The sequence below is a fragment of the Neopelma chrysocephalum genome, unplaced genomic scaffold, assembly GCF_003984885.1.
Source record: "Neopelma chrysocephalum unplaced genomic scaffold, ASM398488v2 Primary Assembly neopelma1_59, whole genome shotgun sequence".
NCBI lineage: Eukaryota > Metazoa > Chordata > Aves > Passeriformes > Pipridae > Neopelma > Neopelma chrysocephalum.
The window spans coordinates 6,525,746-6,549,741 of NW_020897714.1; the positions used below are offsets into that span (position 1 = coordinate 6,525,746).

A 23,996-nucleotide genomic window follows, 5' to 3' on the forward strand; every position below is an offset into this window, starting at 1 on the left:
GGTTAGGAGTAAATAGCCAGCACCTTTCAGGAGTACACTGACCACAGGAGGGAACAAAGCTCTGGGGAGAAATGCTGTGGGCACAAACCAAGGCAAGGGATCCCTCCCATTATGGCCAAGGGGAGCTCTCCAAGAGGAATGCTGGGAGCCAAGAGGAGTTCCCAGGACTGGGGAAATTCCCATCTTGCCCACCATGGCTATTAGCACCTGCAATTAGTTTCATCAAATCATAGTCTCGGAGAGTGTCTAAAGGAGCATGGGAGTAAGAAGAGGAGTTTAAACATCTTTGTTCCCAGCACTACCCAAGTGTTCCATATAAGACTAGATGACTCGATGGGTGAGATATATAGCTTTTTTATTTCATATCTGTTTCAGGTTTGTGATGACTGTAGGACTGAATTCCATTAAAAATTAAACCAGATTCAGAAGCACTGTTATTGGCTCATATTAATGTTATGAAGTTAACTCCCTCAAGTCGTTTCTATAGTTACAGCTTCTTGTTGATTTGTAAGGATTGGTACAGAAATGAACTGGAAAACAAACTAAGAAATAGTAAGAGTAAGTCAACCTTGGTTTTGGTTGTGGTAGTGCTTTCAACTCTGAAAATACAGTTTCCCTGCACCAAGGTGTAGGAGACAGAAGAACCACAGAACCACAGAAGCTGTAGGTGAATAAACAGACATATTAAGTCAAGGTACAAAAGTGATTTTTTGTGCCTAGAATTCAAAATTAATATACAGGCTGGAGAGCCAAGAGATACGGGGTTAGGAAGGCAGTAGATTTGAATTTTAGGTACTAAAATACCAGTAAATCAAAAGACAACAAAGTATTCAAATCTTCTAAATGCAGAAAAAACCAACAGCCCACAAACAAAAATATCAGCAGAAACCTTTGCCCCCTCCAAGAACATTGAGTATGACTCATGGTTTTGTGAATTTTGATGGGTGGTGGTACAAAAACTGTTCTATCCACTACTGACAGATGGTAGGTTTCTTGGTTTTAAAAATATGAAAACAGCTTGATCTCATGTACCTTGGTTTAAAAATAAAGCTTTTTTTATAGCATGTCTCAATTTTGACAACCGCACTGAGCCATAAATATTCAATTCCATGTATAAGCACATTTTAAAAACCTAAACTAGACTCTTATTTTAGAGGTAGGCTGATTCTCTGAGTTTGTGAAGTCCTCAGGAAAAGGAGTCACAGCTGAACATAATGGCTCTTTGTGTTTAACTCCAAAGTTTGAGTTGTTTGTGGGTTCATCTTTGAATTTAAAAATTCACTTCCTTGTTTGATAACTTTTTAAAATTTATTTAAAAAATGCGGGAATACCAAATTATCCATCTTTTTGTGATGGTAAGCCTAGAATAAATCTGCAGGAGTGAAATGCAATTGAATCTGTAAGTAACATGATTTCTTCTTAATGTTGCAGAGCACAGATAACTCAAATATATCTATAATTGCTCAAAACAAAAAGTGTTTTGACAATGATATTGTTTGCTCAAAGAATGTTTTCATCACTGTTGGAGACACTGAGATTTATTTTAGTGAACCTTCTGAGAAGCAGGTTAGTTAATTTCTTTCTTTTTTGGGTTGCCCTTTAAGATAAGCATTGCAAATTTACAGCTCTAGAGGAGCATGTTTTTGGAAAGCATCTCTCAGTCTGAGTTAATATAATACAAGTGTCTATGCCTGAATAAAGCAGCAGGTCCCAGGACACATCTTTTTTTTTCATTGCTTTTTTCAAGTTCTATCTGTCCTACAAAGAAGACTGCTCAAAAGTCTCAAGGAGTTGAAACATATTGGCATTTATGAGTTTCTTTCCACTTGGTTTTGAAAGAGAAACCAAAGTACAAAATCAAAGCAAACTTGAATAATTGAAAAGACAAAATATCAAAGTATTAAAAAACATTTCTAGTAATATTATTGATTCAGCTATATGCTAAAGATCAAGTATTCTTCGATATACACTTTGTAGATAACTGGCTGTGTACCTTGGTAGAATTACTTTATTAGATCTTAATAAATATTCCTTTCTGTCAGAAGACCTTAAGGGGACAGGAAAACAAATCTAAATATCAGCTTTGGAAGGCTGGATATTATACTGTGATACACTTTCCAGAACAGGACATTACAATTCTGTGGGATAAGAAGACTACAATGCATGTTAAAGTTGGACCTCAGTGGAAGGTGAGCCAAAATAAAAACCTGAGATTTTGTGTAGTTTCTCTATATCACTAATGTGATCTCTTATTGAATAACTGTGATTGTCTTTTCTTCAAGACTAGCTTTCTCAGTGATATGGCTGTTTATCATGGTGTTCAGGTGCTAGCATTTCCCAGGTAAGAAGAGATGGAGAACGTGACTTCTGAAGAGAAACAGTGGTTCCTACATCCACGTTTACTCTGTTGCTCCACGTGTTGCAACTGTGGAGATAGGCAGGGATTCAGCTCTGACTCAGAGATACTTTGGGGACTGGAAGGAAGAGTTAGTTTTGAGTTACCCAGTTCACTGCATGTTTTCTTAATTCCATATCTAGTGAGGGGGAAGACGGCAAGTTTATACCACAGATTGGATTAGATTGATGATGGGACTGCACCCTGAGATGTGATAGAGGCTTCTGAGATGAAGAGATGTAATTATATCTTGGGTTTAATTTAAGAAGACAAAATACAGGAAAGGATTTTGACAAAAACTGACATTTAAACCTAATGAGTATATTGAGACAGGGTTCAGCCATGATTCAGGGAAGAATATGAGGCTCCGTCTCTTTCCAGTCACTCTTCTCTTTTCCATTCCTACATCATCATCTATCTTGGTGTCTCTGTAATTCAGTCTTTGGGTCCTGGCAGAATAACCTTATATGTGCATTTCAGAATTACATTTCTTTTTTGTTTCAAACATGAGCATATGTATGAAGATGGGGCTCTTTCAGCAAAAGAAAAGAAAACATGCTATGCTAGAGTACAGTATCAGATTTTTCAAAGTGTAAGTCAAAGCTATAATGACCATCTAATGTGGTATTAAAGCAAAATTATTATAGGCTTTTGTCAAAATAGTCATAAAATACTTACTTCACCTACAAGCTGATTTATCATCAATAAATACACAGAGTGAAAAGAAAAAAAAAAATCTTCTGTTTTTCAGTGAGCTAGCAGGGAGGTCAGTTCTACAGGTTGCATGCAGGAACACAAATAATTCCAGCTCTTTCTGTTTCCAGTGACTGTTTCTTCCAGAAGCTGCAGTTCAGTTAGATAATGTCTGCAGCAGACCTTGTGAAAAAAGAATTTATTAGAGTAAGCCACAGCACTTTAGAAATCCAACCCTACTTTTTACTGTTGTGCAGAAATTTCTATTTTCCTATATATTTATATATGCATGCATGTATATATACTTTTTTCATCAGCAGCACATGCCCAACACCAGAAATCTGCAGCTGTCTCTTTTATAACTGTTATTACAAATATTCTTGCTATTGTGAGCTAAAATTAGAAGTAGCAAGTATTAATGACAATAACTAGTGCAGACTTCACAATCATGAGGTAATTCACCTGAACTTTTGACTTTTGTACTGGATGCAGTACTAAGCTTTCAGAAGAGTTATTACTAGATTCCAGTCCATTTTCACAGGCAGACAGTAAGAACAGGCTCTGGAAAACAAGAAGAAATCCACTGATTTATCTTAATAAGATATTTGCAATATGGAACCGTAAGCATAGCAGAGTGTCAGATATTTTTAAAGTATAAGTCAGAGTTGCATTCAGCTTTTTCAGTTAAAAAACGTTACATTCCATGTGTGTAATTGTACCAATTATTGACTGTCAGTTTATAAGAAAAAAAATTCTTCTTCTCTTCCAGGGTAAATTGGCAGGTTTGTGTGGAAATTTTGACAAATATACTTCAAATGATCTCACTACATCAAACAACATGGAGGTGAGAAATGCACAGGTGTTTGGAGACAGCTGGGTATTAGGACAGGTAAGTCCCATGTCCAGTAAAACATTAGAGAAAAAAGATGATAATTTTAATTTATAAATGAGCACAGTATAACCAAATGATTTTCTAAACTTATGGTCACTGCAGAAGAGGACACTTTAATTTTTATGTCTGTCGATGTGAAATGTGTTAAGGTCTTATGTTATAGCAAACACATATTGAATTTAAATGAAAGCAAAAAATCTCTTCAGGGAAGAATATGTTTTCCCCTATGTAAGACAATTATTATAGTTGTCTGGATTTCAGTTTTCTACAAAGTTAGGTGCATTGCTTCTGTTATTTTTGATTCATCCCAATTTTAGAAACAAATGTAATTTCTCTAGTGTTAGAGGCACCAGGATACTGAAAGTAAATTGAACCTGAATGCTGGGAAAAAAGGTCTGGAAAAAAGTTTCTTTCTGAACATTGAAAAAAAATGATTTAGTTTAGTTGCAGTTTCTAAACAGAAAATAAACTGACAAACCAGAGGTGGTGAAGGGATGTAAGGAAAAGGCTCAGAACAGGAACAGAGACAGCCCAGTATGGAAACTTGGTTTCTGAGAGGAAGAAAGGGGGCTGTAGAGAGTGGATGATGCAACTGGGTTTTATAACACAGAAGAATAGGTATTTTTTTCATTTGTACTGAAATGATGTAAAGTTTTATAATCTTGTGAACCTCCTGAAAAATCAGTGTTTATAAAGCACTCCCTTTGGATGTCTGTCAGAACCAGTTTTTAATTTGTCGTCTCCTTGACACAGCAGGAAGATGAACAAATATCTCTTGCCTCATGAAAGAATGCTTTGGAATAATGATTTTGAGGCTTTTCTGCCTCCATATCTCCCTTTGATTGTATTTTGTTCTACATAAAATGTTTAAATTGTGTGAGCAAGCAAGGCAAGTGTGTAGTGTTGGTATTTATATTGCTCATCTAGAAGGTCATAGATAAACAAATGTGTATGAAGTGTGCGAATTTTTCTTTACCATTTTATCAGTTCAATGGCTGCTTTAAGAAAGTGTGTAGTGTTTGCATAGCACATTAACTTCTAGGGTATTATGACCTTTGCTTACGCAGCTCAAACTTGCACCTGCCTTTTTGTGGCCATATATACATATATATATATACACACATATATATATATATATTTGTTAAATCTTGTGTAATCTCCTGATCTCAGTGTCTGCCAGAGCACTTAGGATCTAAGTTCAGCCTTGGCCTCCCTGATAGCCTGTGCTCAGACACTTCATCTGACCCTGCAGTAGGCCTCAGGGATTTTTTCAAAAAGGACCTTTGGCCTTTGTAGTATCCTGTACTGTAAAGGAGTATTTGATAGCTGGAGGCCTAGAAGCTAGTTCTATTACTGGCAATCATGCTTGTATTAGCACTGTGAAGCATGGGATGCTTTCAGGACTTCTCCCTTCTGGGAGTGGCACCCCATCCCCTCACAGTCGTGTCTGAGCAACTGCACAGAAGGGTAGTGTAGGTGGACAACTTCACTGCAGCTAAGGCTGCTTTGAAACACCCCAGTGATGCCTATGGATTCATCATTACACCCTCCTAGGCTTCTCTGCTGCACCAAGAGAGCATGGATGAACTCACGTTCTCTGAGCTGAGTGTCGTTTTGTTATACTTTTATGTTCATTTGTTTTCTTTTTGAGAAGAGACTTTAAGTGAGGGAGTTGTATCTCAGCCATTTTAAGTTATCATGATGATCTTTGACTCTATTTTTTTTTAATGGGTTGCTCCCTTCCTACTGCTGCTTCTTTATTTGAACTTACAGGGCTAAAGCCATCCGTAGTGTGATTCCATTTAAAGTCAGCGCAAAACCACCCAGGATGGATTTGGACCATGTATTTGTTTGTGATGTTACAGTTGGTTGCTCTGGTAATGATTATAATGTGTCACAAAGAAAACATTTTGTCTTGATGCACTGAGCAGACAGCAGGAACATTTTAGTATTTCAAAACAAAACACAAAGATTCTTTTTTTGTGAAAACGCTTTCAGTTATAACAACAAATCAGGGAAAGAGGACAATGAAGAAGATAGTATTTAAACTTTTGTTTTCTGATTATGCAAGTATTGAATTATATGATACTACAGTGTATCTGAGTCTGTGATAAACACACCTAACTATAAAATATTTGTGGCATTTTTGCTTGTTTTCAAGTGCAAGAGCCCAAATGAAACGCTGAGACCATGTGATGTACATCAGAGCAAGTTCCCCTATGCCAAAAAGGAATGCTCAGTTTTATACAGTGATGTTTTTGCACCTTGTCGCAATGTGGTAAGTTTATTAAATATCCAAGATATTCTGTTATGAAAATAATAAAATTACAGTAATTAATTTCTTATTGCCTTTCCCTTCAGTCTGAATGTCAGGGAGGATACAGAGCAAAGCCCTGCAAGTACCTCTTTGTGGGTGGGCTATGTTTGTGCAGAGTTCCTCATTCCTTTCAAGACTGGAGCCTAAACATAATAGCGATAACTCGGAGTGAGTTAGTAGACTGAATAATCAAAGTTGTGTTCTCTTTAGATTTTATTCATACCTTTTGTTTATATAGGTAGCTAAATTTTTAAGGCTTTTGTATATATTCCAGGATTCTAAAGTTAAGTATGTAGAATTAAACATGTGTAATGTACCTACAGCTTATCTCAAATGGTGTTATTTTGTTAATTGTCCTGTTCAATATAGAAAGAAATACGAGAAATCAAGATTTCAGCTTCAGAGCTATTGATATTTTTAATTAGTGGACAGCTCATCATTTGCTTTTTATCAAAACTCTGAGGCTTGGTGTCCTTGCTTTTCCCAATACCTGGCTGAGCCTGGAACTTGAGTTACAAGAATGTCCTTAGGTCAGTCTAGACAAGATGGGGACAACAACAGCTTTTGTGGTAATCTTTAGTTCCATTTTAATCCACCTTTTATCAATGCAAGACATGCTTTATAAATTTTCCCCTATTTCTGATTTTAGCTTCCCAAAGGTATTTAGGTACTTCTTTACACCTGGGTAAGCAAGAACCGCTATAACATTTTGTCTCAGTCTCTTATTTCCTTTATGACTGTTAACACTAAATACTTAATATTAGATGTCGCAGCTGAGCCTCCTGACTTTCAAAACTGAAGTTTGATATCAACATGGTTAGGCATTTGCCTGTGTAGGAGGTTGCAGTAGCTTAACCCAAGAGATTTATTAGTGTTGACTTAAGTTACTATGTAAAGAATTTTTTGAGCATGTGCCTGAGAACATAGTGATGAGTGTATTTTAGAAGTGACAAGTAATAAATAAAAATGGACCTTTTGAGAGTTTTTAAGAAGCTATAATATCACAACTCATAAAGAAAGATGTTTTCTCTTGAACATTCATTTTCTATATCTTATCCATGTTGTGATGAAAATTTGAAAACATTGTGCCAAAAATTTAGCATAATTACGTTAAAAAATGTATGTCAGGTGCAAAACATAGTCAAGTATTTTCACACACACGTATCTATCTTGTATGGGACAGCCTGTAAAGCAAGCATCTTTCATGTGTTTTTAAAACCAATTTATTAGCATGTGAACATACAGCTCCTGCAAATGTAATATAAAGTGACCTCCTATCAAGGGCATCTACAGTAGACTGCTAGCTACAGGGGTGGAGAACTGGGTGCCAAGGAAAAAGCCCAAGCAGAGACTGACACTGGGGGCATGGAAAGGACTGAAAACATAGATGTGGGTTTCAGACGTGCTTGGAGCAGGACTATTACTGTTGCTCCTGCTCTGCAGGTGATGGAGGATCCTGCTGTGCACGGAGGCAAGCTCCTGCCTGTGGGACACGTGGCCTCAGAGTTCAACTCAGGCTGGAAAACCCAGTTTTCAGGGAGACAAAAATCTTGCATTTCTGGCTGGCAGCAACTGATGGATTGCAGTTGCCCAGATAAGCACTGAATTCAGCAGAGTCTAAGGAGCCTCAACACTTGCAGGAAAACAGGTCTTCCTTATAATTCCTAAGCTCAGTAAGAACTTTGACCTAAGACTCCCAGTTTGTCACAACAGCAGGATATTTCTGACCCATGGAGAGATGCTGTCCTGCAGGCACAAGAGATAGGTTGAGGTCTTTGGAGCCAATCTGCTGTTTAGTGATTCCTGCATAGCTACTGCAGTTGTTTTCAGTGGAGCTAATGCTCGTGTGTGTTCCCCATGTTCTCAGTAGTATCCCTGTTTTCAAAATAAGAAAAGAATGAAAGCAAAATGGCATCATTCTCCACTGAAGGCAGAAAGTCAACCTTGATTGAGTCCCTGACAGCTTCTAGCAGCTGCCAGCTGAGAAGCTGCCTCTGTGTTAGATAAGTGCTGCTTTGTTGCTGCGATGGTATTTCTGTAATCTGACGTGTGCCATTTGAGTGCTTTACAGCTGAGCTAGACCAGAGACTAAACTGAAGAAAAGCACTGCTTTGAACATTCCATGTGTTGAGTAAGAACACTGTTTTGGAAACATTGCTTAACATTACAAAAATGATGATTTAAACTCAAGGAATAGTGTATCATGTAAAACCATGAAATAATGTGATAGTATTTCAGAATGAGGATATGGATTTCTGATCTAATGAAGTTTATATTAAAATTTTGATAAGTGCAGAAGTATTTTTTTGTGAAATGTCACCAGTGTGCTTAAGCTTTCTTTCCCTGGGCAAAACCCTCTCTACAAATTATTACTTTAATTACTTGGTAATCATAGCCGTAGCTGTGACTTTGTTATTTTTCATGCAAAACTGACAGGATGACTATACATGGCAGTATTTGCCATATAAAAAAAAGCAGAACTTCCATCTTCAATATACTGTCCAAAATTGATGAACAGCAGGTGTGTAGACAGACAAGTTTGTTGGTAGTCATGGGCTGAAATTTTCTTTTGACATGTACATAGGTATAAGCTGATCATTTAAACTGTACTTTTTGTGTAGGAATATGCCCAAACTTTGGAAAATACCTTATTTTTTTGTGTAATTCTTTCAGTCAATCCTGAAGTATAACTCCTGCTGAAAATGCTACAACACAAATTCAAACAGCTCATGCATTTAAATAACCTCTTTTTTTCTTCCTTTTTTTATCCCCCTACAGATTGACGTGACTTCTTTTATCAAAAATTGTCACACAGATACATGCAACTGCAATCTTGGTGGGGACTGCGAGTGTTTGTGTACCAGTATTGCAGCTTATGCCCACAAGTGCTGCCAGCAGGGAGCAGCGATCCACTGGCGATCTCCTTTGCTCTGTGGTGTGTATGTGGGCTGGCCATGCACCAGAGCTCATCTCTGAGGCCTTTGGCCTTTTTGCTGCCCAATTATACAAATATGACAGAAGTAGGTGGATAATAAACGTACTTCACATTTTTCAGGCTGTCTGTGTGTTAGCTGTGCTAGCCTTACACAACCTGCTGAGGTGTGCTAGCCTTACACAACCCCTTACTGAAGAGGGGTGACTGTGCTCAGGGTGTACTAGTGCAGAGACTACTGGAAAGGCACCTGTGTAACAGATCTGGGGTACATCCAGTGCTCTGTGCAGGGCTGCAAAGAGATCCAGTCCATTCTTCTTTTCATTGACATCAAGAAGGGTTCTTGGCTATAGAATATTTCATGCTTCAGGTCTGCTGTCCTGGCACATCTACTTAAATACAGCTGTATGTAATTGAACAAAAGCCTAAGGAAATAAAATCCCTGGCTGAAATATCTTGTGGAAGATGAAACTTCCACTGCTGAAAGTGAACTTTAAATTTTTTAGGATGCAAATATGCATGGATTCTCTTGCTACTTTGTAAAAATGTACTTTTTTCTTTTTCTTTTAGCTTATGACTGTGAATATTACAATCAAGGTATGTAGTATTTGATATTCCTGCCTTAAAAACTCAGTTGAAATAATTTATGGGCTTTCTCTTGGACTTGATGTATGCAGTTTTAACATTGCTTCTATTTTTAATAAGTAAAGGTCAGTGGCCCAGCTGTGTTGAATGATCTTAGTAAGCCCTAATACCTCAAATAATAACCTTGTTCAATGTGTGGGTGGATTAATCCACCATATAGCATATCACTGAAGTCAGGGAGAAGCTCTAGGAGGATGTTAGCTTATGCTTGTACTGTACATTTCAGAACTGGGACCTACAATATATTGAAATTGATATGTTATGGGATGGATGCATGAGTCTCACAAGTACTGTACTGTAAAAAGAACAGTACGTTAGAGTGAGAGTGGTACTGATTTAATAAAATGAACTCCTGTGTCATCCCCTCTAATATTTGGATACTGGGCACGTTTTGTAGGGAGCAAGATGTTGAAAGGAAAGGGAAACTTGACTAAATGCAATGATATGAATGTGAATTTTAATTTATCTTTTTTAGCGACTTACATCCTATCATGAACATCATATAAAGATGATTCTTTTCTCCTCCTGTCTGGCCCAGTAGAGTAGTAGCATGTAGATCTTGTTAGGTATAACTGAATTTCCATAATTACTTTGTAGCAGGGAATTTTGGCTTACTCAAAAATGTTTGAGGACATGGTTTAATGGTGAACATCGTTATAGGGGTAGGTTGACAGTTGGACTTAATGATCTTAAAGGTCTTTTCCAACCTTAACAATTCTACAATTCTCTGAAAAAGTAGGAAGGAGTACTGGTTTTGGCTTGGATAGAGCTAACTTTCTTTGTATAGTTAATATGATGATATATTTTATATTCATGATGAAAATGGTGTTTTAGTTACTACTTAAACAGCATCAAGGCTTTTGCTGCTTCTCATGCTGCTCCACCAGTGTGCACTCTGGGGACGCACAAGAAGTTGGAGGCAACACAGTTGAGACAGCTGACACCAAATGATGAAAGGGATGTTGTAGAACATATGATGTTGTGCTCAGCAATAAAAACTGGGAGAGAAGTTTTCTGGATGTGGTGGGTTGACCTTGGCTGGAAGCCAGGTGCCCGCTCAGCCACTCTATCACTCCCCTTCCCAGCCGAACAGGGGAGAGAGTAAGGTGGAAAAACAACTCGTGGGTTGGGATAAGGCAGCTTATTTAAAGCAAAAGCAAGGTGGAATCTTGTGCGCACAAAAGTGAAGCGAAGTGAAAGACAGCATGGTTTATTCTCTACTTTCCATGAGCAGCGATGGTCGGCCACTCCCAAGAAGCAGGGCTTCAGCACGCATAACAGTTCCTCAGCAGGCAGCTGTTGGAGATAATGAATCCTTGCCTTCCCGCTCCTTGCCTTAGCTTTTATATCTGAGCTGTCGTCATATGGTCTGGAATATCCTTTTGGTCAGTTTGGATCAGCTGGCCTACTTGGGTCCCCTCCCAGGATCTTGCTCTCCATTGAGGAAGGAATGTTACAGTGCTGATGCTGTGCTCAGCAGCAGCCAAAACACTGGTGTGTTATCAACACCCTTCTGGCTACCAATGCAAAGCACAGCACTGTGAGGGCTGCTATGGGGAAATGAACTCCGGCTCAGCCAGACCCAATACACGGGGGCATATGTTGCTTAGGGCCCAGCTAGGCATTGATTGGGTGGTGGTGAGGAATTGGGTTTTTTGCATCACTTTTCTTGCTATTGTTTTCCTTCGTTTCTTTTTCTTTCCTTCATTAAAAACAAAAACCAAACCAAATTAAACTGTCTTTATCTCCACCCATGAGTTTTTTTCAGTTCTTCCCCCCTGATTCTCTTCGGAGGTGTGGAGGCAGTGACCAGCTCTGTGGTGCTTAGCTGCCTACCAGGCTTAAAGTTAAGGACAGCATTATGCATGTTTCCACTATCAAATGAAAACAAGCAGAAAATTAAGACTTAAGTTTTGTATGTTATGCAATGAGGATTTTGTGTTTCTATTTGATTTTTCTTCCCTTAGGTCTTGGTGAAGGACCCTATATTTTGGCAAGTTTTGGAACAAATGACACAATTATCGGGGCTAATGTATCCAGTAGAAGGATATTTCCTCTGCCTAGAACCGGGGCATATGGAAATGTAATTTTCAGTTTCATGATAACTCCGGGTCTTTTCAAAGATAAAGATTTATGTAAGTGTTCTCAGCAGTTTTGCTAATGGCAATATACACATCTCAAACTATATGAATGATTTTTGCAGCATCTTCTAAATCTCACAAAATAGTCTAGATATTTTTAGTTATTGGAATAAGTGAGGATGAAGAGGCCAACTTCAAAACTGAGGAATTTAATTTTTATTTTTTTTAATATTAGAAAACGTCACTGCCAGATTTAAAGCTGACTTCTCAAAGGTTGTTTTAGAAATATTAAAAAAAGCACAAGTGAATAAAATACCTTTATGAAAAAATAATTAGTTTGTATAACTGGAAAACTGGAAAATTTTGCACATGTATATAGCAATTATCAACACTGAAGGTCAATGCAGGATATTTTTGTCTCCAGTAAAATCAATTCTACTTTATGATTTCTTCTTACTAGTTACTTTCACTGGACTAGAAAATGTGCAACTTAGAATGATCAGTCTGTTTTCTGCATTGTTAGTAAGCATACAATGTAGAAGATAGTTTCTTAGCTATTCCTAAGCTCTATTTTTCACTTATCAAAGACTTACCCAGACTGTACAACCAAAAATAAATACGTTTAAATATTTTTCCTTCTGTATGTATTTTCCTTTCTTCACATATATGCCATTTGTGTCAAGTAAGTCAATACAGATTTTTTATTGTTTTCTCGCATAATTTAGTTTGTTGAAAAAGTTCCCAAACCCTCAAAGTAGAAAAGGTCTGTCTTCACAGGAAAGTGAAATAAGCTTAAAAACATTTGAATTTTTTTCAGTGGGGAAATTGGGTTTTTAGATGTGATTTTGAAATGAAAAATACGTAGAACAAAAGAATTAATTTAGTCTTGTGAATTCTCCAACCCATGTAATGCGGAAGTAAAATATTCATTGTATCTGTGCAGTACACGGGTAGTTTTCATGTCCATGAGGAATGCGATAGTATTCATGTAAATTAAAGACACTTTAAGACTTTATTCAAGTTAAAAATCAAGTTCTTTCATTTTCAGAGAATTTTCTTCACTTTTGATTTCTGGCATGGGCAGAGCAAACAGAGGGTCAAGTCTCTTATTTGGCAACAGGTTTTCTTACTGTATTGCTGGATATGACTGTATGTGAAAAACCCCCTGACCTCAAGATGAAGTCAAGGATGTTCATACAATTTGATGTTATTTACTAGTGAAATTTGGGTACTGCTAAGTTGTCAGACATTTGTCCAAACTTGAGAAAAAACTCCCAATTTGAGCAAGTTCCAGTCTGTCTGCTTATGAATAATTTTGAAGGTTGTTAGCAGTAGATTGAATGTAGTTTTGATCTAACTGATTAGCTCCCTGGTGGTTCTGGATTATATGATCAGTCTCTTTTAGACCCTGCACTGCATTTCTAACCGTCTTTTGTGTAACATAAGGTTGAAATATTTTTTTGCGAAAAGCGGGTGTTTAGAAGGAGCCACTTAAAAGCCAATATATAGAATTTAATCTCAATTGTAAGTTGTTTTCTGTGAAAATCTTACTATAATTATTATTTTTTTCTTCTCTGGAAGCTCTCTCTCTTGTTTCCCTGGAATCTGCTGAAAGACCAAACTACTTTCTGTACATACATGATAATGAAACCATTGGGTTGGAACAGTGGCAGGCAAGTGCCTCCTTTCAGAGACAAGCCACCTTCTTCCACCACCGTGGTCTCTGGAGTCCAGGGCTCAGTGCCTTTGAAGTGCACAGTAAAAAAGGCTTTTTCATCATTCTCACTTCATCCAGTGTTAAAGTGGCAAAGTACAATGATTCAGAAGAATTCAAACATTTCAGTAGCTTTAGCATTGAAGGTAAATTATGCATAATCCCCAGGGATAAGTATTCTTTTTCTGCTTGCCTTCAGAGCACTTGTCTTTCATCAGCAACAGTAACAAATTTTGTTATCCTGTTTTTAATTCCTTTCTTTCTTTGTCTTCCATTCCATCTCAAAATGCTATTATTTTTTAATTTTTGCAGATGATGGTCACTTTATCTTTGAACTACATTTTCATTTGTTTACACTTTCAAAACGAAATTCACGTCAGAAAATGATGCATGTTAATATTTCATTAGTGATGTATAGGTATTTATTCTTTTAAATGAATTGGGTAATTGTATTGCTTCTGCAACCAACAGTATCTTCACTATGTTCAACTAATTTTTAAGGTTTGTAAACAGAATATACTGTAAGAGTAGCTGTTTTTATTGTTGAAGCTTGAAGTGTCTTTTAGCTTGAATGATTCTAAAATACTTGAAATTGAACAAAATCTCACCTATTTGAAAGTTCTGAAGAATTTGTCTATTTGGCTTCCATTTTTTCATTTATCTGAAAATCCCAATGTATGATACAGAAAAGGCTGTAAATTTATGGTTGATTGACTATACAATCAATAAATAATACCCTTTCCTTCTTTCTCAGAACTTAGTGCTTCTGTGCCTTATAGAAGGATCTGTGAATGGCGATATGAGTCTTGTGCTAATCCTTGTTTTAAGACATGTAGCGATCCTGAAGGAATAGCATGTAGATTCCTTCCTCCGTAAGTAAAATTGTGCTCACATTGCTACTGTTTTGTTTTTGTAATATGCATACCATATGCTCTATGAAGATTACTGTACTTGCAATATCCATTCATTTTTACTCATCCAGATTTCAGTTTCACTCTTGTGAGAAACTCTCACAAGTCATATAAAAATATTTGCAATAGGCCTCTTGTTTCCCACGGTATATATTTCTGTTTATATGCAATATTTCAACACAAGAAGGTTTGTATTTAGCCCAGAGGATTAGCTTCTGGTAGTGGTTAAGTAGAAAGCTATAAAATTAAATGAAGGCTAATTCCTTCTGTGGATTTATATTTACATCCTAAACTAGCATCCCATGATGATAAAATGACTGCATCTTTCTGGTGTTTATGTGACAGAGATCAAAAACTGTAGGTAAAATAAGGGAGTAATGCGCCCTCTTCTGTAAGAGCAAGGAACTTGTATACTAAGAGGTAGTCATTGCCATGAAGCGAGTGATTTTACACGGGTGATATTAGCTTGTGTCTTAATGACAAGATTTCCTGTCTCCACGGTTCTTCCTTGGCATCTATGGAACCAGAACAAACTAAAAGAAAAAATACTAAAAACTGAAGGCACAATGTGTTGGAAAAGAAAGGACATTTTGAATTTCAGACTACCTCCCTAGGCATATGCAGTTTATGATTTGCAATATTAATAATATTGCTAATTTTCTGTGTTTGTATTCTTAGCGTTTTCCATGTGGGCACACTGGTTGTTAATGCCATGCTTTTCTTATCAAAAAGTTCCCCCAAATGAAAAAATATGAGAATATATGGACTTCTCTGCACCCTCCTATGCTGAAAGTACACAACAGAAGACTTTCTATAGAGTCAGTCTAAATATTTTAATGTTTCAAATGAACATTCATCATTCTTTGGAAAACCTTTTTGCTTAGAGGTCTAAACTTCCAGCCGGTTGTGGAAGCAGCTATCGTGTTCATCAGCCTATTCAAAAGAATTGACTATTAACAATTTAGAAACAGAACTGTGCTGTTCAATAACATTTTGACCTTAAAATGCCTCAAAATTCTGTTTGCCAGTACATTAGAAAGTTCTCAGAGCTCTGATAGGGGAGACATTTGATTTTTTTTTTTGCCAAATAAAATAATTTAAAATTAATTTATACTTCCACTGTGGCTTCAGAATTGACTATAAAATATTTTATAGGGTTGAAGGATGCATGCCATACTGTCCCAAAAACATGATCCTCGATGAGGTCACACATAGATGTGTTTATCCAGAAGACTGTAAGTATATTTTATTATACTGGTCTAAACTTATGCCTTACTCTAGAGATCCCAGGGAAGGCTTAATCAAATGTTCATTTTTTTAAAACTAAGTGCTTTATCAGCACATCTTTCTGTTGAAGATTGTCTCTGTGGGACATAGACTCAATTCCCCGTCCATTCCCAGTCCATTCTCAAAATACAGCTTCTACATTCAAACAAACTATATTTAAAATTGAATTCTTTAATTTCTCTAATTGTGGGTTAAATATAACCTTTAGACATGATGTTATACTTATGAAAACTGTATTTGAGTATATAATGCTAGTATATTATACACATATAAGAGAAAGATCCCAAATGAAAGAAATACTGCTGTGGCAAAAAGTACATTCTTTTCAGATGGCGGGACACTACTAACAAACTCAAAACATCTATTTCATAAGTTCTAGTGTGTAATGATACCACATTGCTTGCTTATTTTGGAGGGTAAAATATTCTTTTAATATTAAAATTAAATTTTATTGCTATGTCTTTATTTTACAAACTTTGAATTAAATACATTGTGCTTGATATTTACTAGTAAAAAGATTATTCCAAATATCTTACTGTTTTGAATTTACTGAATTTTCTATGGTATTCCCTTGGTGTTTCAAAACTGCTCTGCAAAATCAAGATTTTCTCTAATAATAAAAAATTAACTACTTCATTTGCAAAGAAAATTTGAGAATTGAGTCAGCTGAGTTCCTCAAAGTCATCAGGCAACCTGGAACCATTGGCAAGCTCTGATTTGCTAATATTTAAATGGGACTTGAGTAGAGATAGATGTTGCTGTTTTGCTTTACTAGTAATCCATAAATGACAGTGAAACATGGATTTTTCCTTTTAGGCATACCTGTGACACCTACAGGATCAGAAATTGGAACAAAACCTTCATGGTTAATCTCTCACACGGATGCTACCATGGAGAGATTTCCTCAGACACCTCCTTTATTTGTTACTTTGGGGAATGAACCAAGTCGTATCGATGTGACAGACAAAATAACCATGGAGGCAAACACAACTTTAAGGGGAATGAATATGTCAGCACAGTCCATTACAGACTTTTACTTATTGGAAGCATCTAATGCAGCCACCTATTCAACATTTTCATTACCAAGTACAGTGAACCCTTCTGATGTACTTCACAGCACTGCCAGCTCTACTGTCCCTTCCAAACTCATCTCTTCAACACGTTTTCCAACTCTTCTTCAAGCATCAGCAGTCACATCACATACTGTCAGTTCTAATACATCTTTAATTTTACCTATTATAATAGCAACTCCAACAGCCCTGCTTAGTGCAAGTCCAATTCCAACACATTCTGCGTTATTAACACCCACCTCCCTAGTGGTAGTTCCATTTTCACTTGAAACACCAACCACTCAGCTAGGAACAGTTCCCCTACCTCAGCATTAACAACTTTAACTTTCAACCCACCTTTTGTCACTTCTGAGCTGTCTGCAGGGATTGGGAAGAGTAAGACTCCTTCAGTAAGTAATTTTAAGGGAGCTGAAATATCCTCTAAGTGTCTTTGTCTGCTTTGCTGGCTGGCAGAGCAACTTTCACAAGACCTGTATTTCTTCTAGGTCCATGGTTGACATTGAGCACATCTGCTTCTCCTGTATCTACTTTGTCTGTTAGAATGAGGTCTGGCATTGATCAAACTGCAGTTTACCCAACATGGTTTTCTGCACTGACTTCAACTGGTCCTCAAATTCCTATGACTACTAGATTTGCTAGCTCTGAGACAAGTTTTCCTCAATTAATCACAGTTTCATATTTCAAAACAGCAAAGCCCTTGTCTAAAACTTCTCTGATATCATTAAATGCAAGTTCTGCAGCTAGTTTTTCTCCAAAGCCATTTTTATCTTCAGTGCAAATTTCAATGACTGTTCCCAAGCAGGCATCCCCATTAAAAAGGGGCAGTACTTATGCTGTTCTGCCAATAATGACTGTATCTGCACCTCAAGTTGCTTCTCAAATCCCTATAAACACTTCTTCAACTCCTTCTGTAATATGCACAGTATCTCTACCAGTGCATTCCTTGATTACCTCCTTAAAGCCCAAAGTTAGGGCAGCTGTCACTGTTGCCTCCAAAAGTGTTTATAAAATGCCTTCTGCAGCTTCCATTCCTCAACTCAATTCAAAATCTTTGACGTGTCTATAGTAAGTAAAGCTTTAACGAGAAGATGCGAAAAAGGAGCACCAGAGTCAAAGACACTTCCTCATGGAGGTATAGTCAATGCTCCATTTATTGCAAAATTCACACACAGTATATAGGGTCCTACAGGGTTCACACGCTCTATCCTAACTCTCTATTGGTTACATCCGTTATCACACACTATAGCTATAACTTTATTGGCTCACCTATCCAAGGCACACACTCTGACATTACCAGGCCCTCCCATCCTCTGGTTTCTAACACCCTGGATACCATCCTTTCTTCTTGTTTACCTCTAGCAGCTTTCTCATATCTGCTGCTCAAGGACACAAATCTGCTCAAGGCACACAGTTCTCATCATCCTGCATGTAGGCTGGATTGTGCAGGCAGGCCTGAAGCAATATGTTATGTCCTGTATTGTTCAACATATTCTCAACATAAAGCCTCAAGAGAAAATACGTATATAATGCACACTGATTTAAGTGTCATCCACTTCTAAAAAGCCAGTGAAATCCATTATGTCTACAGTCTTCCCGCTCAGGACATTGGTATTACCTCTAAATGCTATATCAGTAACCACTTCAGAAATTACAGAGTACCCAAGCAGCTCAGATACAGAACTGAGAACTGACCCTGTGGCTCAAAGTTCAGGCACTTTCAGTCCTAAAGATCCTTCTCTTACAAGGTCATTATCTTTATTTACAACCTCATCATCAACATCACTACCATCTTATGTGACATTTCAGACTACAAGTTCTTCATTGATTCCCACAGTAGATAACACTTCATCAATAACACAAAATACAACTGCTACTCAAGCATCAGTTTCATCTCTAGATACACAAGGAACGTCAAAATTCCAGTTATAGACGTTCTGACTTGTGTGGATTTTTCTAAATTCACTTTAAATATAAGCCCTTCTACCAACCTTTCAGTAGCACTAAAATCATCCATTTTAAAGCCCTCTTTACGAATGCCTAAAATTTCTGAAGCCACTTTAGAAAGCCAGCCCACTATGCCTTCACCTCCTCCTAAGACCACTCATTTCTCTAATGTTTCTCTAGGAAAGCAGAGTTCTTCGGTAAGTTCTTCAGAAGAAGATGGAAATATATCATCCATATCAGCTGGAATCATCACTCAATCCACTACACCAGTGATCATGAACACAACAGTGAATGCCACATCCTCAAAAGTACCTTATATTTTTGCAAAAATACCACCTAGCTCTTCAGCCAGTTTATTAGTTACTTCAGGCACTACTCTAGCCTCTAGGATTACTACAAAAACCACTGATCCTTTTGTTGCTGATTTGGATTTTTATACGACTTCAGCTTCAGTTCTTACCACCACAGAAACACGCAAATCTTTGTTTACAACTGCAGTAACTCAAGCTTCCCAGAGCACTAAAGAAACTCCAAAAATTATTGTAATGAAAACAACTGGTACTACAAGTCCATTATCACAGATGAAGAGTACCTCATATACAGCTTCAGAAGTTAAATACTCAACCTCATATGAGAGAACTGTGGAAATTTCACAAAGTGGTCAGATTTCATATGAGCAAAGAAATTTTACCAAGATAAAGGCAACCACAACTGACAAATCTTCCCTGCCTTATTTGCCATTAACTGCAGTCCAGAGTTCGCTTTTTTCAAGAAATACAACCTCAGTAAAAAATATCTCTCTTTCTGGAGTCCCAGGTCTAACTACATCAGATAGGTCCAAAATCCCAACACAGAAACCGATTAAACATTATTTTAGTTTAGCAGAGGCCACAGAGAGAACTGAAATAGGTTTATCTCATTCTAGTGGTGGAATAGCTCTACCTTCCTCTTCAGAAACAACAGCTGCAGCTGACAAGGCTTACTTTGGTACAATGATGCATACACTGATGTCTACATCATCTGAGTGTGTGGTATGATCAGTTTTACTTGTATGTTAAATTGTATATTACTTTTCAGTCTATTCTGTTATGCTACGTATGCAATACCAGAGATTTTAAATAGTTCCTATTTTCTATTTAATTTGTATATTTTTAAATACCCAGTTATTCTTAGACGATAGTTTTATTGTTGCTCTTACACTGTCCTGGTATATTCTACAGCTTGGATGTATTGCTCTGAAAAAAAAGGCTTTAAAGCTATGTGCTTGTTCTAGATAGCTAAATATATTACTGAGATGCAGAAAAAGCCATAATCCATGGAATTTTTGGGTTTCTGCATAATCTCACTCTGTCTTTCCTTTTCCCATTTGTTTCTTTGACATATGGTTTAACCTGATGGGAATGCATGATTTTATATTTCTTAAAATGCTTCAGATTATTGCTGACTATAATGCATAGCCTCAATGGATAATGCTTTTTGTAGGGTATTCCACCAAAGTTAGATGGAACAGGACAGGTGTGCTGTTAGATGGAACATGTATTGCTGCCACCTGTTACAACCACACAAATGCAAATAATTCCAAAATAACTGATGAGGGGCAGGTAGATATGCTGATACTCTCTCAGAGCAGGGGGATGGACGAGTAATTGTTTCGACTTCATAAGGGCAATGAACTTAGAGCTGATTCTGGTTGGTTTTTTTCCTTATATGACAGCCAAGATACCTTGAATCTGTTGACAAATGTAGCCAGTATGTATGTGTTAATATGGGTTGGATGTTATACAACCTTTCAAGGAACTGCCCTAAGGATGTGCAGAAGCCAGATTGTGGTTTTCAAGGAATGCCTGTTCAAGTTAACACTGATAGTTGTTGTCCAGAATGGGAATGTCCCTGTAAGTCACTGTTTTATTTTTTAATAAAATATAGTGTCTTGATCTGTAAATTTCAAGTAATAAATTAAGGGTTTATTCCAATGGGAATATGAGGTTGAATGCTGCAATGAATTTAAAAGAGCTATTCATCAGCAAAACAGAATCAAATATACTGAATGGTTTGGTATATTTGAATTGAAATTCAACCACACTGTATTATAACATTCAAGAGAATCAAAATATTTTGTTTTGAATGAAAACATTGAAATTACATCTGCTGCATGAACATCAATGTTTTCCAGCTGAGACATTTCAGTTTTTCTATCAGTAAAAGTGTTAAGATTTCAACATTTTGTTAAGAAAAAAAAATTGCTAGCGTTTTCTGAAAGACAGAACCCCTCAATTTCAGTTACTCTAATAGCAGTTTTTACTCATGCTTAGAAACTGCAGAAACTGGCAGATGAGTGTCTGCCAAGGGGAAAAAAAAGGCTAAAGAGAAGTCATATTTAAACCTTGCAGTTCTTGATTAATGGTAATTAACCAATGGTAATTGGTTAATGAAACCCATATTACACTTTATATTTCTTTCAAGATAGCACAGAAAAGTTCCTTGTTATCAGTATCTCAAAAATATGTACATTTTAATGTATATATTTTATCTCATGCTGTACAGATTCATTGACCTTGCCTGTAAAACATTGGCTTAAGTGAAATTTTTGCAATTTTAAACATTCTCCCCTATCTTGGGTACACAACAGTAGGTTAAGGTATTTCCACTGAGTAACCTAAACACTTGGTTCTGCTTATGGCTCAATATGCTGTCTGCAGAACAAGGTCATCAATATATATATGAATGCATATGTGAAAGAAAATAATGTTAGAACTGAAAGGTTTTAGAAATGTCCTGTATTTGGTTTTGTGTTAACCTCATTAAATGACTTTTTTAGGTCAATGTTCTGTACTGTCTGAACTGAGTATTATTACATTTGATGGAAACAACATAGCCCTCTGCAATATGGCTTCCTACATTTTAGTCAAGTTACCAGGAGAAATTATTGTTGCTCATATTGAAAAATGTCCTGCTAATCAGGTAAGATTCTTGCATTTCTGCAATAATTGTAATAGTTTCTTGAATTTTTTTGTTATAGGTATGAAATTCTGCAAAAATATGTCAATTAAAACTTAGATATAAAAGCCATACCCATTGAAAAATGGCAAGTTATTTAATTTTCAAGGAGCATGCTTAATCATGCTGTCTAGATAAAAGTATTTTGTCACAGGTTAAATAGTAATTGTTATGTTATAAGGAAATTCAAATGTAGGTTACATTTAAATTAGAAGAGGTGCCATAACTTCTGAATCTTCATGTCTCCTTTCAGGCTCTCCACGCACAAGTCTTCTTGTGGCCTTGAATTTATACTTTACCATGTGGTCAAAATACTAAAATATTTTGAATAGTCAAAAAGATATTTTGTAGTTATTTTAGGAATGTGTTAATGACATTGGGATTACTGTGGTGAGTTGTTCTTTGTAGTTGTCTGACTCTGCATTGCCTACAGAGGGGATCTGGCCACTTTATTTTAGACTGCCAGTTAAGGTCAGGTCAGTCTCATCCTTAGAACCTATAAATACATTTCCTTTGCATTTCCTGTAGTCCTAATTTATGCAGCCCTTGACCAACTGGCTTGTTTCCATCCTTGGTTTGTGGATAAACAAGTTACTGATGAGGAACTTCGACAGGCTCTTTTCCTTCCCATCCCTCTTTATTTACTCTCACTGGGCAACTGTATACTTGAACTTTAAGACTGTTAAGTACAACAGTCGTGCACTGGTTTAACGGTTTTCTATTAGATTGCTCTCTTCACTGTTTCTTGGTTACAGTCTAGAGGTGGGAATGTAGAACACATAGGCAGATGAGCTTTAAAAGTCTATAGCTGTAGTTCTTTAAGAAATATTTTTTGAAAGGACCTTTCAGCATGTGCACTACTTTAGCTGGGAAGTGTGTATTTTTTATTATTTATAAGGAATATATTAAATTAGTGTAATTATTTAGCTGATTGTAGAAGCACTTCAAAGACAAAGAAAATAGTCAACTTATTTTTGATAAATAAAAATGCTGTTGATTATCATTGAACTTCTAATTTTTTTTAATGTTTTCCAGAGTGCAAATTCAATAAGAAAACTAGTAAGTACTTTTTTATTTTACTAATTATAAAATGCATTAATGTTACATATATTGATAAAAATTCCCAATAGCACTGGTACAGAATTAGAAAAACAATAGTAACTAAACTTATTTGTCACTTTTCTTTCAAGGTTCCACCTGCGAGCACTTCAGGGCTCTGTTTTAAGAAATTAAATGTCACAACACCCACATGTAAAATACTTATCAATCGCTTAGCAAGAAAAGTAAGTATATATCAACAGTGTGTACACTTAAAAAATAGCTGGAGAGCTATTCTGTTGTAGAATGTAATAAATCGGAATTAAAATTATATATTACAGGATTAGGACTAGTTTTGCAGTTCAAGTTCCCAGTAATTTATGGTATCCTAGGAGCAAAACAATATAAATTTCTGATACCATGCTTCACTTATCTGTTATTTACCAAAAATAACACTTAAAAGTTCTTTAGAGATTTTAAAGAAGCTGCAAAAGAAGTTATACTTGAGACTGTATTTTCAGAAACCCTAAAACTGAACAAAAAATATTCCAAGATGGGATAAACACTAAATCTGCCTTTCCTGCTAGTCAATTACAAGTCAGAACAGATAACGTTGAATAATTGGAATGAGGTTTTGTTTTATAATACAATATATGATAAATAAGATTTATTCCTTCCTTAATTAGAAAAGATTTTTTTTCTCATGCCTACTTCATTTGCAGTTATAGGAAATGGCACTGATGGGAAGCTCTGTGTTGCAACCACTGTGACTGTTGTATGTGGTAGAGGCTGTAAAAAAATAACTTTATTAAATAGGAATACATATAGAATAGATAATTGCAATCTGTTTTTATTCCTAAAATGTGTTTGGTTTATTTTAGGTAGTAGTGGATTCTGTAATTCAACCATTACCATTTTCAAAAGAAGGACTGAGTATTCAAGATACTGGTGCAATGTATGTCATTAATACCCCAGCTGGTATTAGCATCAAGTGGGCTCATGTTACAGGTATAATAGATATACAGTATGGATTACACTCTAACACATCAATGAAGACAGAAGGACTTTGTGGTGAGGCTA

The 23,996-nt window shown here is 36.4% G+C and overlaps 1 protein-coding gene across 1 annotated transcript in view; it reads left to right on the forward strand.

Annotated features, from left to right (window-relative positions):
• The window catches only part of OTOGL (otogelin like), an 89,240-nt gene that overhangs the window by 44,142 nt on the left and 21,102 nt on the right, over nt 1-23,996 (forward strand). The window contains exons 24-40 of the mRNA XM_027680368.1: nt 1,432-1,566; nt 2,043-2,189; nt 3,858-3,977; nt 6,142-6,258; nt 9,076-9,232; nt 9,800-9,826; nt 11,842-12,009; nt 13,537-13,815; nt 14,424-14,541; nt 15,736-15,815; nt 16,684-16,953; nt 19,062-19,912; nt 20,596-20,773; nt 21,700-21,842; nt 22,914-22,937; nt 23,069-23,161; nt 23,798-23,987. Of these exons, the coding sequence (XP_027536169.1) occupies nt 1,432-1,566; nt 2,043-2,189; nt 3,858-3,977; nt 6,142-6,258; nt 9,076-9,232; nt 9,800-9,826; nt 11,842-12,009; nt 13,537-13,815; nt 14,424-14,541; nt 15,736-15,815; nt 16,684-16,953; nt 19,062-19,912; nt 20,596-20,773; nt 21,700-21,842; nt 22,914-22,937; nt 23,069-23,161; nt 23,798-23,987 (3,097 nt within the window). The remainder of the gene's footprint in view (nt 1-1,431; nt 1,567-2,042; nt 2,190-3,857; nt 3,978-6,141; nt 6,259-9,075; nt 9,233-9,799; nt 9,827-11,841; nt 12,010-13,536; nt 13,816-14,423; nt 14,542-15,735; nt 15,816-16,683; nt 16,954-19,061; nt 19,913-20,595; nt 20,774-21,699; nt 21,843-22,913; nt 22,938-23,068; nt 23,162-23,797; nt 23,988-23,996) is intronic.